The sequence below is a fragment of the Lepidothrix coronata genome, unplaced genomic scaffold (genome assembly GCF_001604755.1).
Source record: "Lepidothrix coronata isolate B3197 unplaced genomic scaffold, Lepidothrix_coronata-1.0 Scaffold1, whole genome shotgun sequence".
NCBI classification, from domain to species: Eukaryota; Metazoa; Chordata; class Aves; order Passeriformes; family Pipridae; genus Lepidothrix; species Lepidothrix coronata.
In genome coordinates this window covers 534,776-556,854 of record NW_016690181.1, presented here as the reverse complement: position 1 = coordinate 556,854, position 22,079 = coordinate 534,776, and the positions used below count along the sequence as shown (strand labels likewise).

At 47.0% G+C, this 22,079-nt stretch overlaps 1 protein-coding gene across 5 annotated transcripts in view; it reads right to left on the bottom strand.

The window, feature by feature from the left end:
• Positions 1-22,079, bottom strand: part of PAPLN (papilin, proteoglycan like sulfated glycoprotein) — a 56,870-nt gene that overhangs the window by 4,337 nt on the left and 30,454 nt on the right. Inside the window, exons 9-28 of one of the 5 annotated variants that reach the window (XM_017808791.1) lie at positions 21,696-21,776; positions 20,548-20,720; positions 19,837-19,960; positions 18,617-18,743; positions 17,849-17,914; positions 15,631-15,838; positions 13,811-13,987; positions 12,367-12,523; positions 11,649-11,735; positions 10,828-11,116; positions 10,587-10,707; positions 9,770-9,899; positions 7,927-8,575; positions 7,115-7,252; positions 5,581-5,708; positions 4,680-4,818; positions 3,142-3,279; positions 2,363-2,490; positions 1,679-1,787; positions 186-361 (exon numbers count right to left, since the gene is read on the bottom strand). In XM_017808791.1, the coding sequence (XP_017664280.1) occupies positions 186-361; positions 1,679-1,787; positions 2,363-2,490; positions 3,142-3,279; positions 4,680-4,818; positions 5,581-5,708; positions 7,115-7,252; positions 7,927-8,575; positions 9,770-9,899; positions 10,587-10,707; positions 10,828-11,116; positions 11,649-11,735; positions 12,367-12,523; positions 13,811-13,987; positions 15,631-15,838; positions 17,849-17,914; positions 18,617-18,743; positions 19,837-19,960; positions 20,548-20,720; positions 21,696-21,776 (3,345 nt within the window). Of the gene's footprint in view, positions 1-185; positions 362-1,678; positions 1,788-2,362; positions 2,491-3,141; positions 3,280-4,679; positions 4,819-5,580; positions 5,709-7,114; positions 7,253-7,926; positions 8,576-9,769; positions 9,900-10,586; positions 10,708-10,827; positions 11,117-11,648; positions 11,736-12,366; positions 12,524-13,810; positions 13,988-15,630; positions 15,839-17,848; positions 17,915-18,616; positions 18,744-19,836; positions 19,961-20,547; positions 20,721-21,695; positions 21,777-22,079 lie in introns of those variants that run through there. The other 4 variants (XM_017808796.1, XM_017808804.1, XM_017808819.1 and 1 more) reach the window with 4 other exon arrangements.

Here is a 22,079-nt window from a genome sequence, read left to right as displayed (position 1 = left end):
GTTATTTAGGCTCCCGGTGCCCCGCTTTGCACCGTCCTGCTTTTCTGCCCAGGGAAAGCAGGGTCCCGCTGCTCCCCAAAGCCCAAGGTTGGTGGTGGACTGGCACACGCAATGGGCAGACTTATAATAGCAGCCAAGATACAGGCACTGTGCAGGGAGAAGCAGGAAGACCAGGCTGTACTCACTGCTAGGCCTGTTCCTCAGCACTTTCACCTCTGTGCTGGCACTGACAGAGTTACTCCTGCTGTAGGCACTGCATGTGTAGGATCCCTCATCAGCCTCTTGGACGTTGCTTATGATCAGGCTTCCATCCTGGGACAGGTGGATGTGGTGGCTATCCCCCCGCATGGGGACTCCGTTCCTGTGGTGAAAAACATTTTGTATCACTATTCCCACCCATGAGGGCTAAAGGAGCTCTCTGTGCTCTTTGGAAACTGATGTTCCATGAAAGGGGAGAATTTTTACAAATTCAGCAGGAAGTAAGAAGAAATCTCTAGCCACAACTTGTCCCTACAACTGTGTAGTAACACGAGCCTGAGGGAGTCTACATCCGTTAGCCCACAGTCTGCGTGGGAGGTAGCTCGCTGTGTGCTCCATATAAAGACATTGCCCTTTCCACTAGTACACATTTTTGAGGTCTGAGGGACCAGGAAAAAAATCCAATGTGCCTTTCCCTCTCTCCAGGTTGTGGTCTGGCAGTACTTGTTTGGCTGGCATTGATAGCAGTGCATATTGCTTGAGGAGCATATGGGGTAGTGAGCAATGTGCCCTCTTTCCTCTCTCTTAAAAGTTTCTTTAAAAAAACAGCAAGATTGTGTCTGTTCAGTTCCTCCTGGAATAATCTGTGCCCAGCAGGAAAACTGTCTGAATTGTGAACTCCTAGTTACCAATGAAATGAAATTTGTTTCACTGAAAAGGGTTTTTTCGTTCAGACTCTGAAACATGCAACATTTTGTAAACTCAAATACCAAACATGTATGGAAGAAAAGCTCTCTTTGTTAGATGGTCCACTTCAGTCCTAACCCTCAGAGTAAAGGGATTTAAACAATTACCAGTCCATGTCTCTGGATACTTTGTAAGAAGGCTCCAAAACAGAACTGATTATTGCCAAACAGGAGAAAAATCCCCACCAAACACTTGCACAAATTCTGAGTTTCCCAGTAAACAATCAAGAGAAGAGGACAAAGCTTTTCACCTTAAAACACTTTTAAATCTCCCTTGCTTCCACTTAACAGTACATGGAGAGAAGTATTGCAGCAGGAAGCTGGGAGAAGAGTTGCTGTTACTGTAGGGGCTAAAATGTTTGTTAGGGCTAGGCAGAGAGGGTTTTATAAAGAGCAACTAAAGGTTTTCCTCTGATCACTCAATTTAGTTCTTGCTATTGTCATGTTAACTAGCTTTCCAGCACAGAGCCCTTCTGAACTCCATGAAATCTTCGTTTAATGTTTGCTTTCCTCCTTATTTGACCGGAACATGAACTTGATGACCCTGCCACACCCCACAGGGATCTTGGTAACTAACATCCAAGTTGTTTAAGAAAGGGTAGGTGACAGTAGTTGGGCTGAGAACTGTGGTCTCTGCCATAACTGGCAGGCCCCCTGCATTAGTATTTGCAGGGTAAATGATGATGTTTGTAAAGAGAAGGAATGGGAAGTTGTTCTGTCTCATTTTTGCTCACCTTGACCACCTTATATTCACGTTGTTGCCAGTCACTGTACAATGAAGCTGAGCAGTACCTCCTTCAGGTACCATGATGCTTGGCAGAAGACCAGTGATCCTCAGCTCTCCTAGACCAGAAGGGAAAACATTACTGGCAGGAAGACAATGCCGAGCTGCACCTGGTAGCAGGAAAAGGCTCATGCCCAAGTCCAACACAACCCATGATGAGCTGCAAGTCCCTACACCTTGAAATAGCATGTTTGAGGCTGTGCTGCTGTTGCTATGTGGAATGTGGATTTCCTAAGGGCTTTGGCCTGAGTAAGGGCAAGTAGCAGAGGCCTCAAAGAGCATTTTTGTCCAGCTGGACACATGCATGTTACATGCACAGAAGGACGATCTACTCAGTTTCTCTTGCTCTTATACCCATTCCGCACCAGTGTCCTGCAAACAAGGCCCTGAGAGTGACCCTTCCTGTCCTATCAGTGCCTTTTCCCACTGCCTGGAGCACCATGATGCACTAGACACATGCAGATTACCATTGGGCAAAACAACTCACTCTTCCCTTGTCCTCAAGCTGCCTGTTAAATGTTAGGTGCAACAGCAAAGAGGCATGGCCAGCCAAGAAACCCACACTCCTTGCACAGCCCTCCCTGTTTCCCGCTTTTGTGCACACACGTCATGCATTCCTCCATCCATCCAGTACCTAGGGGTCGGAACAGGACCTGGCGCTGGTCCAGGTCACGTCCATTCGAGGCAACACAGGTAAAGAAGCCGAGATCTTCAGGGCTGACCCGGCTGATCACCAGGGCCCCATCTGACTGCTGCCTGTGTCTGGGGAACAAAACCAGAACCTCCCTCAGCCTGCGCTCAGGTCAGGATGGACCTCCAGATAGCAGAGCTGAAGCAGTGCCTCATGCACAACTGTGCAGTACTACTGAGCAAAGGTTTAGCTGCTCAAACACTGCAGGGGTTGTAATACAACCCTTAGTTGTCAAATCCCAGAACTGGTGCTGTAGATGCTGGAAAAGCTTGCTGCTAGAGCAGGTTTCTGGGAGCAGAGTGAGGACAGCTGCAGGAGAGCAGCACCAGTAGCCATGACAGTTCACTGCAGGCACCCTGATCTCTCTCTGCTGTGAACCTCTGCCCTTGCTCACAGACCAGCTGGGTTTTGGCAAATTTGCTTGCCACGTGTACTTTTTCTGCTAGCTTTGTAGATGAACAAATTTCAGCCTTGACTCACTTGTAGACCCTGTGTCACAGCTGTTCACTCAAGGGTTCAATGTTCAGACTTTGATCTGTGAGTGAGGCTGGGGTAGGCAAGCAGTACAGTCTGGCCCTGGTGGAGGAATTTGGCCAGCATAAAGAAGGACAGGTCGTTGCTGCATGGCCATCAGCATCATTCTCTCAAGGAGGAGTCAGGGAAGGGAAGGAAAGGAGGAGGCTCTTCTTCACATGAATGGTTGAAGCCACCTGGGAGCTCACCTGGGAGAGGAGAGGGGCTGCCCATCTTTCTGCCACTCAATGGTGAGAGTGGGTGATGCTTCCACTGTGCAGGGCAGTCTGACTCTCTCCCCAACACTGGCCTCCACTACTGTGGGCTCACTCCTATCCATTCTCAACCTGCAAAGTTCACAAGCACAGCAAAAGATGTAGAAACTTCCTTGTTCAGCATTTGACCTTCAGCACAAGGCTTTTGTAATCACAAGCCTTATTCTGTGTCTCCAACAGAAAAGGGTGGTCTCTGCACTCCTATCAGAGCTCTGATGCTTGCCATTACCAGCATTCAGCAAAGAGCAGCCTCCATCAAATCCTGCTCCAGTTCAGCACAGCTTGGTGCTGCACTCCTGCCAGCTTAACCCATTACAGACAGCAACCCTGATTCTTACAGCAACCCTCCGTATAACAGCTGAGGAAGCACTAACAACGTGAACACATGGCAAAATGGTACAAAGTCATGAACAGGGCACCAAGCAAGCTTCCCCCAAGGTGCTTATCTGGCACACAGAAATGAACCATTTTGGGATGTGAAAGAGCCATTGCAATCACCTGAATGCATGCAAGGCCCAGGAGCTGGTCATCCACTTCATGCAGCAGAAAGGTTGAGGTCAGACTCTCACAACACCCATCTCCTCATGCTCTTTGCTCTCTGATAACTACAGCTAAGCACCATTTTACAAGGGAACTAAACTATGATGATCCCAGAGTCAAATAAAACATCATCTCCCTGACCCCCTTTCTCTGACCTGAATTCTTGATCTCAAAAAAACAAAACCAAAGAGCAACGCTCTTAATTCAGTGAATCACTTATTACTGCTTTTAGGCAGAAGCAGCTAAGGAGATTGCTGGGGAGTTCAGCAAATTGGCTGGGTTTTAGGTTGTAAACTCAAAAAAAGGGAGGGATCAGATCATGGTCTCATTTATTCTGGAGTCCCAACACGCTGTGTTTAAGGCAAAAATAATTTGTCCACTTTTATTTCTTTGGAGCCTAGAAGCACCAAAAAAACCATGCAAGAAGCTACAAAATATGCCAGCACATGAGGAGATAGGTTTGGGTCAAACAGGTTTGTTCACAAAATATTTAAAATTAATGGGTGGAAGCTAGAGCAACTAGAACTGTTTAAAATATAGATATGTCTATTTTGTGCTAGTTAGGCAGTTTCTATTTGCTTTGTTTTTTTCCAGAACAGATTTCTCTTTCTGCCTACACTAACTTGAACATCTAAGGATGCCGCCCCAATACTTCTTTTGTCTGAGCCTAACTCCTTTGCTGTCAGCTTCTCTGTGCATTTTTGCTCAGAATATGCTTCTTTCAAGAGACCCTCGGGGACGACAGAAGACAGCTTGCGACTGGGATCTTCTCCCGTTCCCGTTGTCAGCAGTTCAGTACTGCTTGCTTCCCAACCGGGCCCCAGAACAGCTGACCCAGGACCTTTCCAATCTTCAGCTTTTCTACATGAAGAGATGCCATATGGTTCATCAGCTGGTCACAGTAGACAAACTGTTGCTGTGTGTGAACTTACCTGTATGTGAATTGCTGATGCACAGGGGACCCGGCTGCATGTACAACTTTCCTGCCTCTGGATAACTCTCGAAGCTGCTGATTTTCCTTGTGACGGACCCGAGCTCTCTCACCCTCTGCCAGAACAGTGCTCTGGTACTCTATTCAAAACAAAATGCCATATGTGAATAAAAGGACACTTCTTACTGTGACCTCTTGCATAGGGTTTCTATGAGCTTGGGAGAGCTTGCTGAACTGGAGCCAAAGAGCCCTTCAGCCATCTGTTTTCTGGCTGACTAGTGCAGTAAACCTGCACTGTCTACTAATGAGAGTCACAGACCTGCAGGCAAGCAATTTTAGACTCCTTTCTCTCCTCTGTCAGTGAGCATGTTGCAACATCCCTTAGGCCACAATGCCTTCTGCCCCAGTTGCCATTGCTGTTGCAAAGCACACTTCAGAGATGGAAGGCTACAGGGTGCCTTGCTGTCCCATCTTTTGAGACTAGAAATTTTTGGGGTTTGTTTCTGAAAAAAGGCACATTTTTCTGAACAGGGAATCATTTGTTACCCAGCAGGATCTGTTTGGGCAAAATACAAGACATAAATGCACCTGCACTTACAAGGATCAGGAGACAGCTGATGGCTCTCAGGGATGATGACATGATCGCTGTGCTAGAAAATGGGGCAGGTTACAGGCAAGCCACAACTCCAGTTACGGGGTGGCACTGCAGGGAAAGAAGTGCTTTAGGGCTAAGGCTTTATCATGAGAGAACACCACACTAAGAGAGGCCCTACTGCCTCCACACTCCCTCTTGCCAGTGGAGAAAGTTTGCTCCTGCAGCTGGCTTTACTGAGCCTGTGGTCAATAACCATTAATGAGGAGCCCTGAGCTATTTCTCTGGTGTTAAGCAGAAGATAATTCACCTGTGATCCGTAACTGAATCTGTCGGCTCTCTGTCTTCTTCGCATCAGAAGTGAGGCATGTGTACATCCCAGCATCCTCTGGCTTGACGTGGCTGATCACTAAGGAGCTGTCAGACTGGTAGGTGTGCCTGCAACACGTGCAAGGATTGACTGCCTCTGCCTGGCCACCGGCAGCAACTGGCCAAGGCAGAGCAGCCCTTCGTGCTGATGTTACATAAACCATCACCATGTAGGGCCCTCACTGGCTTAGAAAAAAACAAAACCCTGCTGACCACAGAGGGGTCACAGGCAGGGGAAATAACTGTGCCAGAAAGGAGGTCAGGAATAGAGAAGAAACTGAGATGGGAAAACAGGGAACTGCTTTCAGTAATCCTCTCCCATGAGGAGGCAAACTGCCCTCTCAGGGAGGAGCTTGAGTCCCAGCAGTCAACTGCAAACAGAAAAGCATAACTGGGCTTTTCTTAACTGTAATTTTCATAACACAAAGGGACTGACTGGCTCCAAACTCTTGCTGGAAACAGACCTCCCAGGAAAAACAGGTTTAAAATGAGTTTAAAAAAACCCTGATGTGCTAGAAACTTCCAGCCACAGGAACTCTGGGTTATTTGGCTGTAAGTTTCACCCTGGATTAGTGACTTCGTGCTGCCCAAAGATGAATTCAAGAGAGACATTTTTCTGCATCGCTACCCACATGTCAGCTTCCACTAGTGCCTTGTTATGGGACAGCACTTGCTCTGCCCATAACTCTAGCCAACATCTCATTACTGGTGCAGACTGTACCTGTTTCTTCTATGTGCAGAACAGGTGGACAGTTCATGCTCTTAGGTCAATACACAGGCCTTTTTATTTCTTAAAAAAAAAGGGGGGGATGAATAACGTGTGGCAGTTTTGGCTGGGATAGTGTTAATTTTCTTCAGAGTAGCTAGTATATGGCTGTGTTTTGGATTTGTGCTGAAAACAGTGTTGATGTTTTCATTTTCATGCTGAGCAGTATTTACACTAAGTCAAGGCCTTTTCTGCTTCTCACCCCACCCCACCAGCCAGTGTGCGGGGGGGTGCACAAGGATTTGGAAGGGGACACGGTTGTGACAGCTAACTCTGACAGACCGAAGGGATATTCCATACAATATGACATCATGCTCGGCATGTAAAACTGGGGGAAGGAGGGAGAAGGAGGGGCCACTCAGAGAGATGTCATTTGTCTTCCCAAGTCACTGTTATGTGTGATGGAGTCCTGCTCTCCTGGGGATGACTGAACACCTGCCTGCCCACGGGAAGTGGTGAACGAATTCCTTGTTTTGCTTTCACCTGCAGCTTTTGCTTTACCTTTTAAACTGTCTTTATTTCAACCCACGAGTTTTCTCACTTCTACCCTTCTGATTCTCTCCCCCGTCTCACCAGGGGTGAGTGAGTGGCTGCATGGGGCTTAGTTGCCAACTGGTGTGAAACCGTGACAGTCCTTTTCGGATTGCATATTTGGCACTCTGCCCAGCAAGGAGCCCATCTGCTCTACAATGAAGGGAGCTGAGCTCACCTGTCAGAGGAGACTGGTTGGCTGTTCTTCATCCACTCCACTCTGGAGAGCGGGGACATGCCTGTTTTGCAGACCAGCTGGATGTTTTGTCCCACAACTGCTGTCACAAGAGAGGGCTTGGCTTCCTCCAAGATTGTTCTGAAAGAGAAAGTGATTCTATTGGCACTTTGGCTGCCCTCCTTTGTGTCCTCTAATCTGACTCTTGATGAGTTACAACCACAAGACAAAGCATGACCAGCTGCCCTTTCTCCTGGAAGAGAGTCCTGCAACCCCTCTCTTCTGAACAAATGAAGTTCAGCTCAGCAGACGGACACAGATCCAGTGCAGACATGTTTAGATCTTGCTCTATGCATTCCTGATTTTCAGAGTAATACTGACTGGATCCTGACCCAAACTCTGCATCTTAAAGTCTTCCATAGAACAACTCATTGCTACTTTATGCAGTGCTGAGATAAAGGCTCTGAAGTCAAAGAGTCAGGTAAATTTGTTGGTCAGAAGAAGGAAAACACCTACGGATTCTCATTTACTGCATAAGAAGGCCTCCCAGACAAAGACTCCAGGATTCTGCAATTGTTTCACACACCATACTGAAGTGCTGTCAGAAACCAGGGACAGTGCAAGGAAAAAGACAGCAGGTAACTCCAGGGCCTGAATAACAATAACTTGATTTATCAAGGGGTCATATGTATAGCTAATCCATCACATGGTATTCCCAGATAGCTGGTCCCAATGGGGTAACACTAACTTCAGAGAAAGCTGCACTGATGCTTCACAATCAGCTGGCAGAAAAGGGTGGAGGTAAAAATCATCACCTGTGCAGAGCCTGTGCTGGGAACAAGTCTGCAGACTCCTGGTGCCCAAATCCCTCCGTCATGGAAACACCTGCTCCAAAAGCCTTATGCCACTGCTTGCCTTCACGGGACAGCACCTGCTGGCCACTGCTGCTCTGGCTCTCTGAGGGCCCAGGCACTGCTGTTTCCCGCAAGTGCAGCTGGCTCAGGTTGTCCAACCTGCTTTGCCGTGTGTTCCAGCGCTGGCTCTCCAATATACCAGTCCTTGGCAAGGACTCTGACAGCACCTCACTTCTCCAGCTGTCCTGTCTGCGGCTGCCTCGTGTAGGGTGTGAAGCCCCATAGGTTCTTCCTTCTTGGCTGTGACTTGCAGACTGTCTTGTGGGTGATTGCTGCTGACCCTCAGCATCCCCTGTAGGAGAGGAGCCAGCCTGCTGGCGCTGCAGGGCTCCTGTGCCAGAAGAGGGCTGGTGCTCCAGACGACTGACCCCCACAGAGTTGTGGCACACTCTCATGCACTCCTCTTCCGAGGCAAAGCTGTTTTTATTGCCATGACAGCCACCATACCAAAATCGGTTGCACTTGCCAACAACACTCACAAAGTACCAGTGAGTGGTCCAGTTTGTGCAGGGGCCATGAGCACTGGGCAGCAGGCATATCACAGGGTACGCTACCAAAAGGAGCACAACAGAGGGAGATGTGAGGGTCACAAAGCACAAAGGTCCAGCTGCTTCAAGTCAACTATCTAGATGACCTGATGTGGGCAGAGGGCAGGTGGAAAAGTAGGACACCTGGGTTTTGCAGCCAGCTCTGCTTTGAAATTGGACAGCAGCTCACATTTTCCTTTTTGCGTCAGTTTTGTCTCTGACTGAAGAACCACCATCCTCAAAGACATTTCTGAATCTAGATACTAGACAGATGTTTCACAGCCTTCTTTAGGGAATTGTGCAACTGCAAGGCTGCCTCTGGGGCTTCCTCTTCCTGGCTACCATTTGCACATTTCCAGCCCACAAAGTGAGAAGATTAGACCCAGTTGTGAACTCATGCATTACAGAAAACCCGCCTCCCCACCCCACATTGCTATAAAGAAGAGCACAGCCCAATGTGTCTACAAACCCGGCACTGCGCTGAGTCACATGCTGACAAACACTGGAGGCAAGGCTCTGACTGAGGGGTCCTTTGCCAAGCTGTGTTTCAGCAGAGAGGATCCAGAGAGCTTCCCCCTTCCCCATGACAGCCTCACAGGATTGGCCACAAAGCAATGTGTCTGCTGCAGCAACAGGGCAAGGCAATGCAGGAGCAATGCGCCTGCAGAGGGTACAACTGGGCACTAAAGGAACAGAGATGCTTTTGCCCAGTAGTTCTAGCACCCTTATAGCACAGCAGGCACTTGATTGAACTTTGCTGGCTAAAGGCATGCACACAACCCTGAGCAATCCCTCCATCCTGATGTAGCTCTCATTTCACCCCTGCCCATGAGCTGTTTGAAGGCTGAGAATGGCCCTGATTCCTCAGAGGGGCCCTACTTCTCCTAAACCTGGGAAAATAATTTGGGGCACACCAGGCTGCATCAGGGTTTCTTCTCAGGGCCAAACAGCTCCCCAGTAGTCCTACACACAAACACACTTCTGTCCAACTATCAGCAGAAGATCAGAATTTTTGCTGTAGCTGACAGAACTGAACCTTCTGGCTGCTTTTCTACACTCCCTCCAATTTTATGCTGCCCCAGCCAACAGGTAGAATTTATTTTCAAAGAGATAATTTACTACATTTTACAGAGAGCAGAGCATCTACACAGGAAGCTTGCATGTGCTCCTGGACTCTTTTCTGTGTTTCTAAACCAAGAAGCCAAAGCATCACTTACGGTAGTTGGGCCTATTGAGACATCCTTCCCCTTGAGGACCTGAAGCTGAAGCGACATTGTCAAAACAGCAGCCGTACATGGAACTGCGGCACTCGCCCGAGGGATGCTGCTGGGACAAGGCTTGGCTTGCCTTAGAGACAGGAATTGAAAGCCAAAATTTATCATGCTTACATGAGAACAGAACCACATGCAAGGCACCGTGTCCAAGCTGTCAGCTGCAGAAGGCCAGCTGTTAGAGGCACCACTATTTGTTTGTTTGCCTCATAGAGGCTTTCATGCTGGGAAGGGGTGGGGAACTTGGCTGTCAGCCATGGAGCCAGGGCTTCACTTCTCTGCAAGACAAACCTAAGCAGCCCAGCAGCCAGACAGTTTTTTCTGCTGGCTCCAACAAGAACCCCAAGGTATGAGAGGGATTATCTCCCTGCCTTCAATTAATCTGCAGAGTTGACAAACAAAGGCAATTAATAGTGGCCATGTTTTCCCCATTTTTTATCCTAGAAATTGGATGGCAATTTCATGACTGACAGAAATTGGATTATTCAGGATTATTCAATCAGTTCTACATAGGATGGTCTTCTTCTCAGACATCTCCCCACCACCCACTCTGTTCCCTGCTTATAGAAGATCAAATCTGGATGCTCCAGATTGAACAGGAGTGAGGCGGGCCAAAAGGCTTGATGCCACGCCTGGAGTATTGATTCTTCAGCATTACTAGCAGAGATGAAGCCCAACAGAAACCCACAAGTGAGTCACCAGGGTCAAATCTCAATTTTTGTATCTGATGAACTCCAAAATTGCAAAGAGCTTTTGTACTTACTGTTGGAGTGGCCACAGTGGGATGATTTTGGCTCATTCGAATGTCACGGTAATATTGTGGGCATCCCATGTTGTTTGGACCCTGGGCAGCTGAAACTCCATCAGGGCAGCACCCATACCTACTGACAGAAGGGCTGCAGTAATACCTTACCTGCCCAGCTCAACAGGCACAGGCTATAAATTTCAGGAAGCCCCCAGGAAAGGCAATGCCTCCCTGCTCAGGCCTATCTACTTCCAACTACCTGTTTTGGTGACAGGTGCTGAAAGGGCAGCCTCTCCCCAAAGGGCCTGAAGCTGGAGTGTGCCCATCTGGACAGCAGCCATGTGGGCTCTGGTGACAGTCCTGAGAGCCAGGCCCTGCAGTGGGGTCCTGAGAGAAGCCGAGCTGACGGGAACCCGATAAGCGTGACTGGGGTTCCCAGCGAACAGCAAACAAATTCATGCCATGGTCCTTGGTGGACGGAATGTGGTGATTCCCAGAGGTACTGTGGATCATGGTGTTCCCAGGGAGCATCCTTTCATCACCAGAATCTGGGGAGAGAACTCATTAAAGTATGCAGGTGAGCATCAAAATCTGGTCAGTTTTCCTCATCTCTGCTCTCTCACCTGCCCAAGGCTATGTGGCAGGCTTTTCTGCATCACCTGAATGTGTGTCTTCTGGCCAGCCCTTCCAGATATGGTTGTCCTGAGGGTCTTTGCTCACTGCCCTGACCATTCTTTCTGCTGTCCCATGAAAAAGGACCTGTCGTTACTGTGATCCCTTCACATCATCCTTTCTTCTTCCTACGATCTGCTTTGGGCACCATTTCTCTCAGCCACGACCTAAGTCATGCTGACAGAACTCAGGATCTATATGCTGTATACAGAGTCTTCTGCATGGATATATTCAAATACTGTTCACTGTTGGTGTAAAAGAATCTATATTTTATCCCTGGATCCATGAATTTATAGAAGCCCATGAAAAGAATCAGAGAAATGAATAAAGGGAGGATCCTGTCCCCTACCACACCCTATTCCAAGTCCCCCATCATCAAAAACCCAAATTAAGAAAATTTTTCCAAACCTGGGGCGCGGCCGTTTGGGTTGTAACGTGTCAGCAAGGACTGGCGAGTGACATCATATCCCATAGTGTGCTGCATACTGGGGACCTCTGCAAAGAGAGACATACACAAAATGAGTGCAGTTAGTCCAGCCCTATTCTCTAATAATTGCAAATACATCCAGTAGTCAGCAGGAGATGAAAGTAGATGAAAATGTTTCTCTTCTCCTGGAACAGCTGCTCAGCAGCAATTGGATTCAATTGGACTGTCAGGACAAGTGACCTACAATGGGCAGGCAGACAAAAGTCAGCATTTGAGCTCTAATGTGAAGACTAGACACAGACAGCAAGCAAAATATTCTGAGGAGTTGTGACTTCTTTATAGTTGGTCCAATGAGGGATGAGAGTTTGCTATAGTTTTTAGCTACTGAGCCTGCCCAGGTTACCATCCTTCTAGACTGGGAGTCCTGGGGTCAGTCTGCAGCACACACTGGATGAGCCATCACAGAATACTGAATTCAGAATGAATACACACCAGTTTTGTTCCCAAGCCTGTTGCATACATTTCAAACAGCACAGGTACTTGGACTCCGAAGATGCTTTGTGCACATAACCATGGCAAACTCACAGGATAGAGACAGGCAGGCAAGAAGATGAGAACATAAGCTGATGCAGAGCTGTGAATTTCTATTCCTAAAAAAAAGCATCTTGGGAAAAGCTGGTGTGCAGCAATACCACTCACGCTGTGGCAGGTAGCAGGGCTGCATGTTGCAGCTACCCAGGGTGGCTGGTTTCTCTGGCTGGATGGCTTTGCATATCTCAGGACTGTAGAATTTGGAGTCACCGTCAGCACAGATGACTTGGCGTGTCCGGATGCCTGAATCGCAGCTCTTGGAACACTTGGGCACAGAGACAAGGCAGTGAGCAGGCAGCAGAGGCTGAATGCAGAAACCCCACAGACCAGAAGTGTGGAACAGCTGCATGAATAGCTGCAGGCTGAGCACAGCTTCCTCCACCAAGACAAAGCAAACAATATTTCAGCTGGATTCATCTAAACAATTAGAAAATCATACTTTAAACCATTTTACCATTTTACCTGAGCCATGCTCAGCCTGTAACATCCAGATGAGCTGCTGTTACCCACAGTGGTATGTCATGGAGCTTGAGTGAATTATTTCAGCCTGAAGGCACCTCAGTTCTCTGGGGATCCACCAGCTGTGAGGGGGTCAGTTTTGAACTATTCATTCAAGAGCAACAATATACAACTGGAAAGCAAACTGGTGGCTTTCTTGTAAGCAGCTAACTGGAGTTCACCTCACTGGAAACTGTGGATGAGGAGGGAGCAATGAGCAGTGGCTCGGGGGAGGGGATAGTATGATGTACTTGTGTAACCCACCCAGCTCATGGCAAGCTCCACAAACATTGGGAGAGTATTTCTCTCTTATTCAGAGGCAGATAGGAGCCCTTCCAAAAAATAGAAAGTGAGGGGAAAATCAGATAAAGACATGCAACTTCTTTAGCTGTTACTAAAACTTGGCCTACATCTCATGAATAACCAGATGCAACACATTTTAACTCAGAACTAGTTGGTCTGGCTAGCACAGAAATGAAAAAGCGTGTTTGGAAGTCACCTGATGCACTGGATCTACCTGTATCTCCACCCCCTGGCACTTTTCCCAGGTTGAACACAGTCTGGCTTCCTCCACAAAGACAAGATTAATCCATTGGAAGCACAGTTTATCTGAATAATTACAAAAATGTACTTTAAACGATACCACCAAATGCAATGGCAATCACCAAATGCTCCAGCCTTGAAGCCTGGAGCTCTAAGCCGTACTTGGCCAGAGAGCTTCTTCTCCTGATCACAGAGATGGAGCAAAGAACTCGGAATAAGCAGCAAGACTGGACTGTTTCAGTTTATTGGCTGCATTTTGCCACTGTCACTGAAACTATAATCCGCCCCTCAGAAGGATTTATTTTTGTAGCAGCTGCATACCAAGCAGGCGGCAGATTAACTGGAGCATTACCCGTGCCAGTTACAACGCGACTGTGAGCCAAGGGGCTGGTAATGAGGCAGTACATGCTCCCAGCCTCAGCCAATGTGCAGGCTGCAAGGATCAAAGCTTGTTGTGAGGAGCACAACAATATAATCAGGAATATCTGAACCATGAAAGTGCGGTGCTCACCAGACCCCAGTCTCCAACGTGCCAGCCAATTTCCTGGATGCAGTTCTCCCTAAGGCAGGGCTGGGTGGCCGATGGCTTTGGCTCCATTAGACAAGCAAAGTCCTGAGCCTGAGAGCCCTGCTGTGTCTTGCAGGTGATGGTCCGGGTCTGGACTCCTTCCCCGCAGCTGGCTGAACACTGCAGAAAGGGGACCCAAAAATTACAAAGATGCGCCTTGTTTCCTCCTGCAATTCAGGGCCATTCTCCCTCATATTAGGGCAGAACACCATTTTGAGATTGCCTAAAAAAACAGCTATCATTAAAATCATCTTCTGGGGTGGGAGTTAGCAGAATAGTTGTTTATGCTGCAGAAGAGACAATAAGGCATGGGAGCATGGGATAGGGCCTGGGAGATCTGGAAGTCACTGGATGATTTTGGCCTATGAACAATAGGATATGAACAATACACGGTAGAAAATATCTGGAAACTCATATTATTTACACCTGATTAAAATCAGCCACGGTAAAGAATTCTAGAGAAGATAAAAGATTAGGTTCTTATACTGCTCATGTCTTTTGCCTAAAGACCTTGTGCTCCATTTTTACGATGTGAAGCTGGGACACAGCTTCTATACTGGTAACTGATTTGTGACATTTTCAATGCCCTCTTAAATTCACAGTGGTGTTTCCAGGAATCCAGCCTACTTCTCCATGAATTACCAAGTTCTCTAACAGAGAGGATTAACTTGGATACAGTCTGAATTACTTTAGATGAGTTTCCCAGCTGTGTTTCAGCCATTCATTTACTAGATTGACCTTTTATCTCTGAGAGTACATGTAACACAGTCGCTTTTGAGAACCCCAAAATGACTCACTTAGGAATCAGTTTGTAAGAACTTCCCCAAACAGTGCTCTTACTCCACAATCCTAAAGTCACACCTGGAATCTCACAAAAGGAAAAAAAATATATAAAAAAGGACTTCCCAGTCTAGGTTATCATGCCTCAAAGTTGCATTTTGTGCTGCTGCACTACTCAAAGTACCACCACAAGATTGTAAGTCAAATGTTACAAGCATGCATGTCCTTCTTCTAAAAGAGGAAAATTCACCAGTGCTTTATGGACTAAGTAGATACTCCCTTTACTTTCTAAGCCCTTGGAACATAAGATGCCTTCTAAAAACCTGGCTGCCTTCACTGAGCACATACAATTTGAACTGTTTCCAATGCCGTAGATATAAATGCACACAGGCATAAAAAATGCACCATGTGGCTGTGTTTGGAGAAGCCCTGTGCAGACACACAGAAAACAGCAGGTCACCAATGTTACAAGAGTACCTTGCTTACCGACTCTTGTGACTGAAGTACTGCTGTCCTGGGCTTGTAATGCTGAGGCAGCAATATGGAAATCAACAGCACAGGCAGGAGCCAGGAGCTCCTGTTTTACAGAGGAGGGAGTGTTACTGCACATCCTCAGCTGATGGACAGCAGCTCTCCTGCCCACTCTCTGCCTTCACCAGGCCTGGCTCAGAAACCCAGCCAGTGCTGGGTCTGGTGGGTTTGATAAAAACACAGCAGTGGGGAAAGGATTGGCAGACCAGAATAGAAACAATATGCAATGAGAAGTGCAGAGGCGCAGGGGCACGCACAGTTTTGAGGAACAGGGACGTGTGCATAGGAGGGCATAGGAGGGCTGCAGGGACAAGTCCTATACCTCTGCACGCCACCTGTCCAGGGACACACATTTTTTATAGTCCCAGAAAAGAAGCCTGGTTCTTTATCCCCAAGCTTTGGTACATCCTCCTGCAGTAGGTGCCAAGAGGCTGTTACCCATACCCCCTCACCTCTGACCAGGGCCCCGTGCTCCAGGTGGCACACTCTCTCACATTGCAGGGCTGGCTGCTGCGAGGCTGCTGGGCGAAGGCCATGCACTCAGCATTATCCACCACCCCTTGAGAGCTCTGGCCGTCGAAGGCCACGCAGTAAACGGAGCGAGTCTGGGTGCCCCCACCACAGGTAGCTGAGCAGGATCCCCACTCTCCTGTTTTCCACCTGCAGGTCACAGAATCAAGAAAAAAAAAAAAAAGTAAGCCCAGCTAAACTCCCTCTAGGCACAGAGGAGGTCAGTGCCAAATTCCTGTAGAAATCAAACAGGGAAAATGTCCCTTTGCAGAACAGAGTCAGAAGTGAGTTCCCATTTGACCAAGTGCCACTCAGCTTAATTGGCAATGCAGAGCATGAATGCCACTCCATAGACATATCCCAAGCTACAAAACACTTGTTTCTCTGGAAGTGCAGAGCTCTCCCAAAAAGAGAAGATTTCTCTCCATGGCTTTTGGTCTCCTGATATCTGCAAAAATGTTATGCCTGGAATAAAACATCAAAGAAAAATAAAGAAAAAAAACAAAGAAAACAATCCACATCAACTAAAAGAAAAGCAATCCACACCAGCCTAACTATACATTATCAGAAACAGTAAAACCAAGGCAAGCCCTCACTCTGCCTGCAAACCATGCCACACACTCTCAGAAGTGCTTGTTAACTTTTCACTGAGAGCCAGTAGAAAGCTGGTTTATTCCTCCATCGCTCAAATTCTCTAGCAGCACACACAGAAAAAAGCCCCCAAAAATGTAAATAGATTTTGTCCTGTATTTGATTGCTGAAGCTGCTGTAGAAGTGATACACCCTTGCTAGTAGAAGGGGGAATGTCCATCAAACAATCTGTTTGGATGCTAAAATCTCTGCCTGTGGCTGCTTCAGTGTCTCAGAGCTGCCCAGGCAGCTGGGAGCGCAGCTTAACATGAGGTGGCTTCAGGGACAATATGATGTTTCATCCCTGACTCCAGTGTGCTGTGCAGTCAAAAGGCGCTGGTTGTGTAGGGGGAGCATCGTGGTGATCTGTATGCCAGCTGCTATATCCCCTTGCAGTCAGATAAGCCCCAGCCAGGGAGTGAAGGCAGTTCATGTTTTCTTCCCTAGCATTCCAGCTACTTCCCTAGTCTGGCCCTTGCCACACCTAAACTGAGTTTCAGCCAGCCAATTCACATTCACATCCTAACAGGAACTCCACAGTAAAATCGGCCACATTCACCTCCATAGATGCCCTTCTTTATTGCTAAAGATGCAAACATCAGCCCAAAACTGAATGGCCTTTCCTATAAAATAGGAAAGGGAACAAATACAGCCAGTAGAAGCCACACAGCGGTGTGGTTGCAGGGCTTATAACAAATTAATTGATTAAGATTTTTCAAAAGCTCCAATGGTAATAACACCCCACCCCAATTGTTTTCTGCCTCCTGTAAAGCAAATGTACAGTTTTAGAAACACTGTATCAATCAGATGCACTCACCTACAGCTTCCTTCAATTGCAAGTGGAGACATCTCTGACACTTGTTTAATTTTCTTTGTAAGACAAGGTCAACAACCATAAGGCTGGGACTCTTATCAGAGGGCAAAAATTGCAAAAATTAGCAGCTTGCTGGGAGACAACTGTTTTGCTTTTGACGCTTTTAACTTCTCATATCTCAGTGTACATTATTGTATCTGTCATATCCTGGTACTCATCACAGTTTATAGGCTCTTTTCTGCCTGCTATAGGGCCCATGCCAAAGAAAGAAGAGCTTTTAAGAAACTGCAGCTTTTGCTATGGCATGCTAGCATCCTGGCCAATGTTTCAATTGCTCAATCCATCATGCTCTCTTTTCATTTATGTTCTTTTATTTGTCTTGATAAATAAATTTAAAAAGTCTTCCAGAACCTCTTTACTCTGATTCCAGAGAAAAAACAAGTTATCAGAATAAGCAGCCAGATATGAAGAACTTGTCCCCTTTTCAGTCCCATAAGAATAAAGTTACCAGAGGCATGTGCAACCACCTAAGCAAAGCTGCCAGCCAGCACCCTCCACCATCGTTTTCACTGGCAAGAATCAAAAGCGAAACAACACCCACTGCTACCACCAGTGCCAAAGAGGAAAGCCCCCATGGATTCATTGGGCAATTAAGTGGAGAGCAGAAGAGAGCAGCTGCCTTCCTGTGCTTTCTGTAACTTCCTTCTCCTCGTTACCTCTTCATCTGAGAGCTCCGTGCTCCACTCTGACTCCAGGCTTGCGGCAGATAGATGTAAGAAGTCCTTTATACACAGAACAAAGGATTTAAAGAACTTAAAACAAGTAACTACAGGTTAACATATTAATGTATTCAGAAATGCTCCAAGGTGCCCTCTCACACACACAAGCGCTCTCAGAGGCCTCCGCTGCACCCACCAGATACACAGAGAGATCCACAGCTAAGGCTCTGGTTATAGCTCTGGATGCCCACGTAAGAGCCAAGTGAAGCCAACTGTAAGGCTATGCCAACAAGGGACAAGGTGGAAATGGCTGAGTGAAGGGGTTTGAAAATGCTAGAGAATGAAAAAACTCCAGGATTCATCCCCTTCCAAGAGCAAGGACACTGGGAATGCAGAAATTACTTAAAATGACACCAGCTCTGACCTTCTACTGTGTCTTTGCAGGCTCCAGCTCAAGAAAACAAAACCCAGAGAATTTGTTTCATATCTCCTACGTGGGCTAGAAGACTTTCCATACTTTGGAAAACAGATTTAATTTAGTCTATAAAATGAACACAGAATATATTAAGACCTCTTCTTGTGCACACAGAAATGCTCATCACAGTGCTATCACCCCCATCCTTTGTCTTGGGCTTTCTCTAAGAAGCGAAACACTTCTTTGGAGAGAACCATGCTGGAGGGTAGAAGTGAGCATGTCATTCCTTTTCTCAGTTCCAAAGCACCTCAGGAAGAAGTCAGAGTTCAGAAGAAGGAAAGAAATCGTACCGTTTTGTCTGGGGACAAGCCTGATGACCACATGTCCGGTTATTGTCTGGTTGTGGTTTATTCCTGCACATATAGTCCGGATAAATTTCATTGTCTATGGTACAAAACACCAGCCGGGATTGGAAACCTACAGTACAAGCAAGAGCATATCTGATCAACACAAGCTACCCAGAACTAGGTTTACAATGCATTAGGATAGGCAAGACAAGTTTCTAAACTTGTGTAGAATCTGCGCCTGTCCCAGCCATTTTGGAAAAGAACCAGGTGTAGTTCTTTGTCTCTGACAATATGTACAAATGATGCCTTCCCACGGTATAGGAATCCACTGGAAGGGCAAGGGAAACAATATAATTCTGTGTAGCTGAGGGAATTTTCCTGTTATATTATGGATTGAGACTCACAAGGGAAGTGCCATACCCATATGTTGCTCATGAAGGAACCCCGCAAGATGCATGCAGTATACAGCTGAAGAACTGGGAGGGGGAGGTCCTTCTGTTAGACTTAAAAGGCCAGTCTTGTGAAGACTGGATATGGGAATAAAACTTGCAGCTCTTCATGCTTCCTACAGGATATGAGTGCCCAGGCAAATACAGTCTCAGCACCTACAGCCAAAATATGGCAAAAGTTACCGAAGTGGCCATCAGCACAGAAGCCCAGAATAGGCTGATAAGAACTCCATATACTAATCAGCTGGAGAGGGATTTTTTTGTTTGATTGGTGATTTTTTTTTGTTTTTTCTTTTAAACTTGAAATCCATAATGTTCATGGAACAATCTGTAAACTGAACATGACATGACACTCCAGTGTCTGACAGTCCTCCTGGAGAGAGGGAATCTTCCAGGCTGTGGTCAAGAAGAATGATGTGATTTAGTAATGTAGGTCAGATCAGTTTGGACAGGACCTCTAAAGTGGTTGAAAAGACCACGAAGAGCCAAAGCAAAACAAAACAAAGGCTATCTATTGAGATTCTTAACAGGTTGTAGTAATACGTCTAAGGACTAGGGCATGGAAAATAATACAAGACAAGGCATGGGGCACAGTCCTGTTGTGACTCCATGCATGACCCTCCCTTGACAAAACCTTAGCTGTCCCCTGCAGATACCTATGCTGCCTTCCAGCAGAAGACTGCTGGGAAGCAGCTGCAGAGGGCAGCACACTGTCTGCAGGGTGTGGATATAAACTCCACACTAGCTGCCAGCGACCAGGTCCTCTCTTCTTACCTCCTCCACATTCAGAGCTGCATTCACTCCAGGAACTGTAGCTCCAGCTGTAACTCGTGGCCTGTCCTTGCAGGGGCAGGTAATACTCGTACTGTATCCCCGTGTTTGGCTCCTGGCTGATGAGCTGTGAAAGCATGGGAGGAAGTCAGGGGAATAACACTTTTCCTCTCCACAGAATTTCTCCACCATGTCTGAGGGTTTGAGCTGACTTGCACCCCTCCCATTCAAGAAGCACTGTATTTTCTTCTTGGCTTCTATCATACTCTAGAGAGCACTATTTTTCAGAGAAGAGTGTCTTCATCCCTCTTGGCTTCAGAAGATCCAGCTGCTCTTGTAACAGTGAGTACCTTTCCTGCTCTACAGCACAGTTTAACAAGCAGTGTCCTGGAGCCTGTCCCTGCCCCAACACTGCTTGGTCCTGACTCTCACCCCCCTTAAAGTCAGAGTCTAGGGGAATAGGCAGGAAACCAACACTGAGCCTTGCCTTGCTCATTTGTGGGCAATAGAACCAGAGCAGCAATTTGTGCTGTTTCTGAAAGAAGACCACCTTGGTCTAGCTTGAGGGCCTACAGCCTTGTAAGATTCCCAGGAGCCCCATCACTTCATCAGTTTTTCCCACGTGGTATCCACCAGTGCACTTCCACTGCACAAATCGAGCGCTGCTATGCGAAGAGAGCAGAGCATCAGCAGGGAGCAGGCACAGCTGCTTACCTCAATGATGAGGGGTTCTGTGGTGGGACCACGGGCATGGAGGAGCTCTGGGGCCAGATCACCCTCCAAGCCCCGGTCGTAGTGCAGAACCGTGCTGGCCACCTGCAGCGCCCGGCTGAAGTCGATTGTCCAGTGCCCGTTCAGGTAATACTCCCCTCGCACGTTCTTAACAGCTGGGCAAACCCACACCCCAGAGAGAGAGGATCATAAGAATTCCACCGGGAGGCTCATGCTTTCACTCAACCCTGTGTCACAAGCAAATGAAGGTGACCATCGTCCACCAACAATGCTGTCCTCCCATATGGCTCTCTTGCCAGAAGCTGCTCCACATTCAGACAGTGGTTCTTGCCAGCTTTGCTGCAGACCAAGCACTTTTTTGCTGAACAGACAAATGCCTCCAGCATGTTCCTGCCCGGCCTCTGCATTCCCCACTGTGCTAGGGTACAGTCTTTGTCCTGCTTGCCGTTAAGATGTGGGATTCAAATCCCACTGCCTCTACACCACTAACTAGTTCATCAGTTATTCTCTTCAAAAAAACAAAGATGGGTGCTGCATCCAGTTTTCTACAAAGGAAAACATCACCAGACTGATTTGTCCAAAGCACTGGGTGATGGAAGAGTCAGAATGCAAACGAGTATTTGCTTTCTCCACTGGAATTTCCTTAGCCCTGTCCAGAAAGCTAGGCGAGGACATTTCTCTCTCCTTTTTGCCCTCACATGACCAGAACCTGAGGTTGTACAAATGCCCAAAAGAAATCTATGGAGAAAAGAATCCCACTCCAAACTTTTGGATGGCAGAAGTAGTTAGGGTTTACATTCACCAAACAACAGAACTCATAGCGAAATTTTGTTATATCAACTAGACTCCTTGTAAGTTTCCAGGCAGGAAGTCTCAGTGTTGGTATTTTTATTCCCCACTTAACAGCAAGATCTCCACAGGACATTAAAGAGATAAATGTGAAGCTCTGAGTTGTGCTTCAGTAACAGTTCAAGATTACTCAATATTCAGATCCTGATGTCCAGAGAGTTTTCCCCTCTGCCATATCATGCCCTCGAGACAAACATCCCAAAGTCCATACCTCAAAACCAGATTTTAATATAATGGCTGGAATCCAAACGGACTGACACAGATTCTGACGTAAGTCTTACCTAGAAAGTTCCTGCTGGGCATAACCTCCTTAACTTGGATACTTGTGGCTCCCATAGGGATGATAAAGATTTGATTGTAACCTGAAAAAAAAAAAAGGGAATTATTCAATATCTGTCTGTGGATGCCACACAACCACTCTTCTATGCCAAAGATGCTCACAGTTTCGTTGGTGCCTGGAAAGCATGAGCTTTTTGCAGGTGGCTTGAAGCATTTCCACTGTCATTTTGACTGCATTCTGGGTAGTTTCACCCTACATTATCCACAGGTCATGTGTGTAAAAAATTCCTCAGAAAAGTAAGCACAGGGGTCAGTGCATATTCTGTTTTAGATTTTAAAATCTTTGGAATGTCGGCAAGCATCATATTGGAGTTCAACACAGAGAG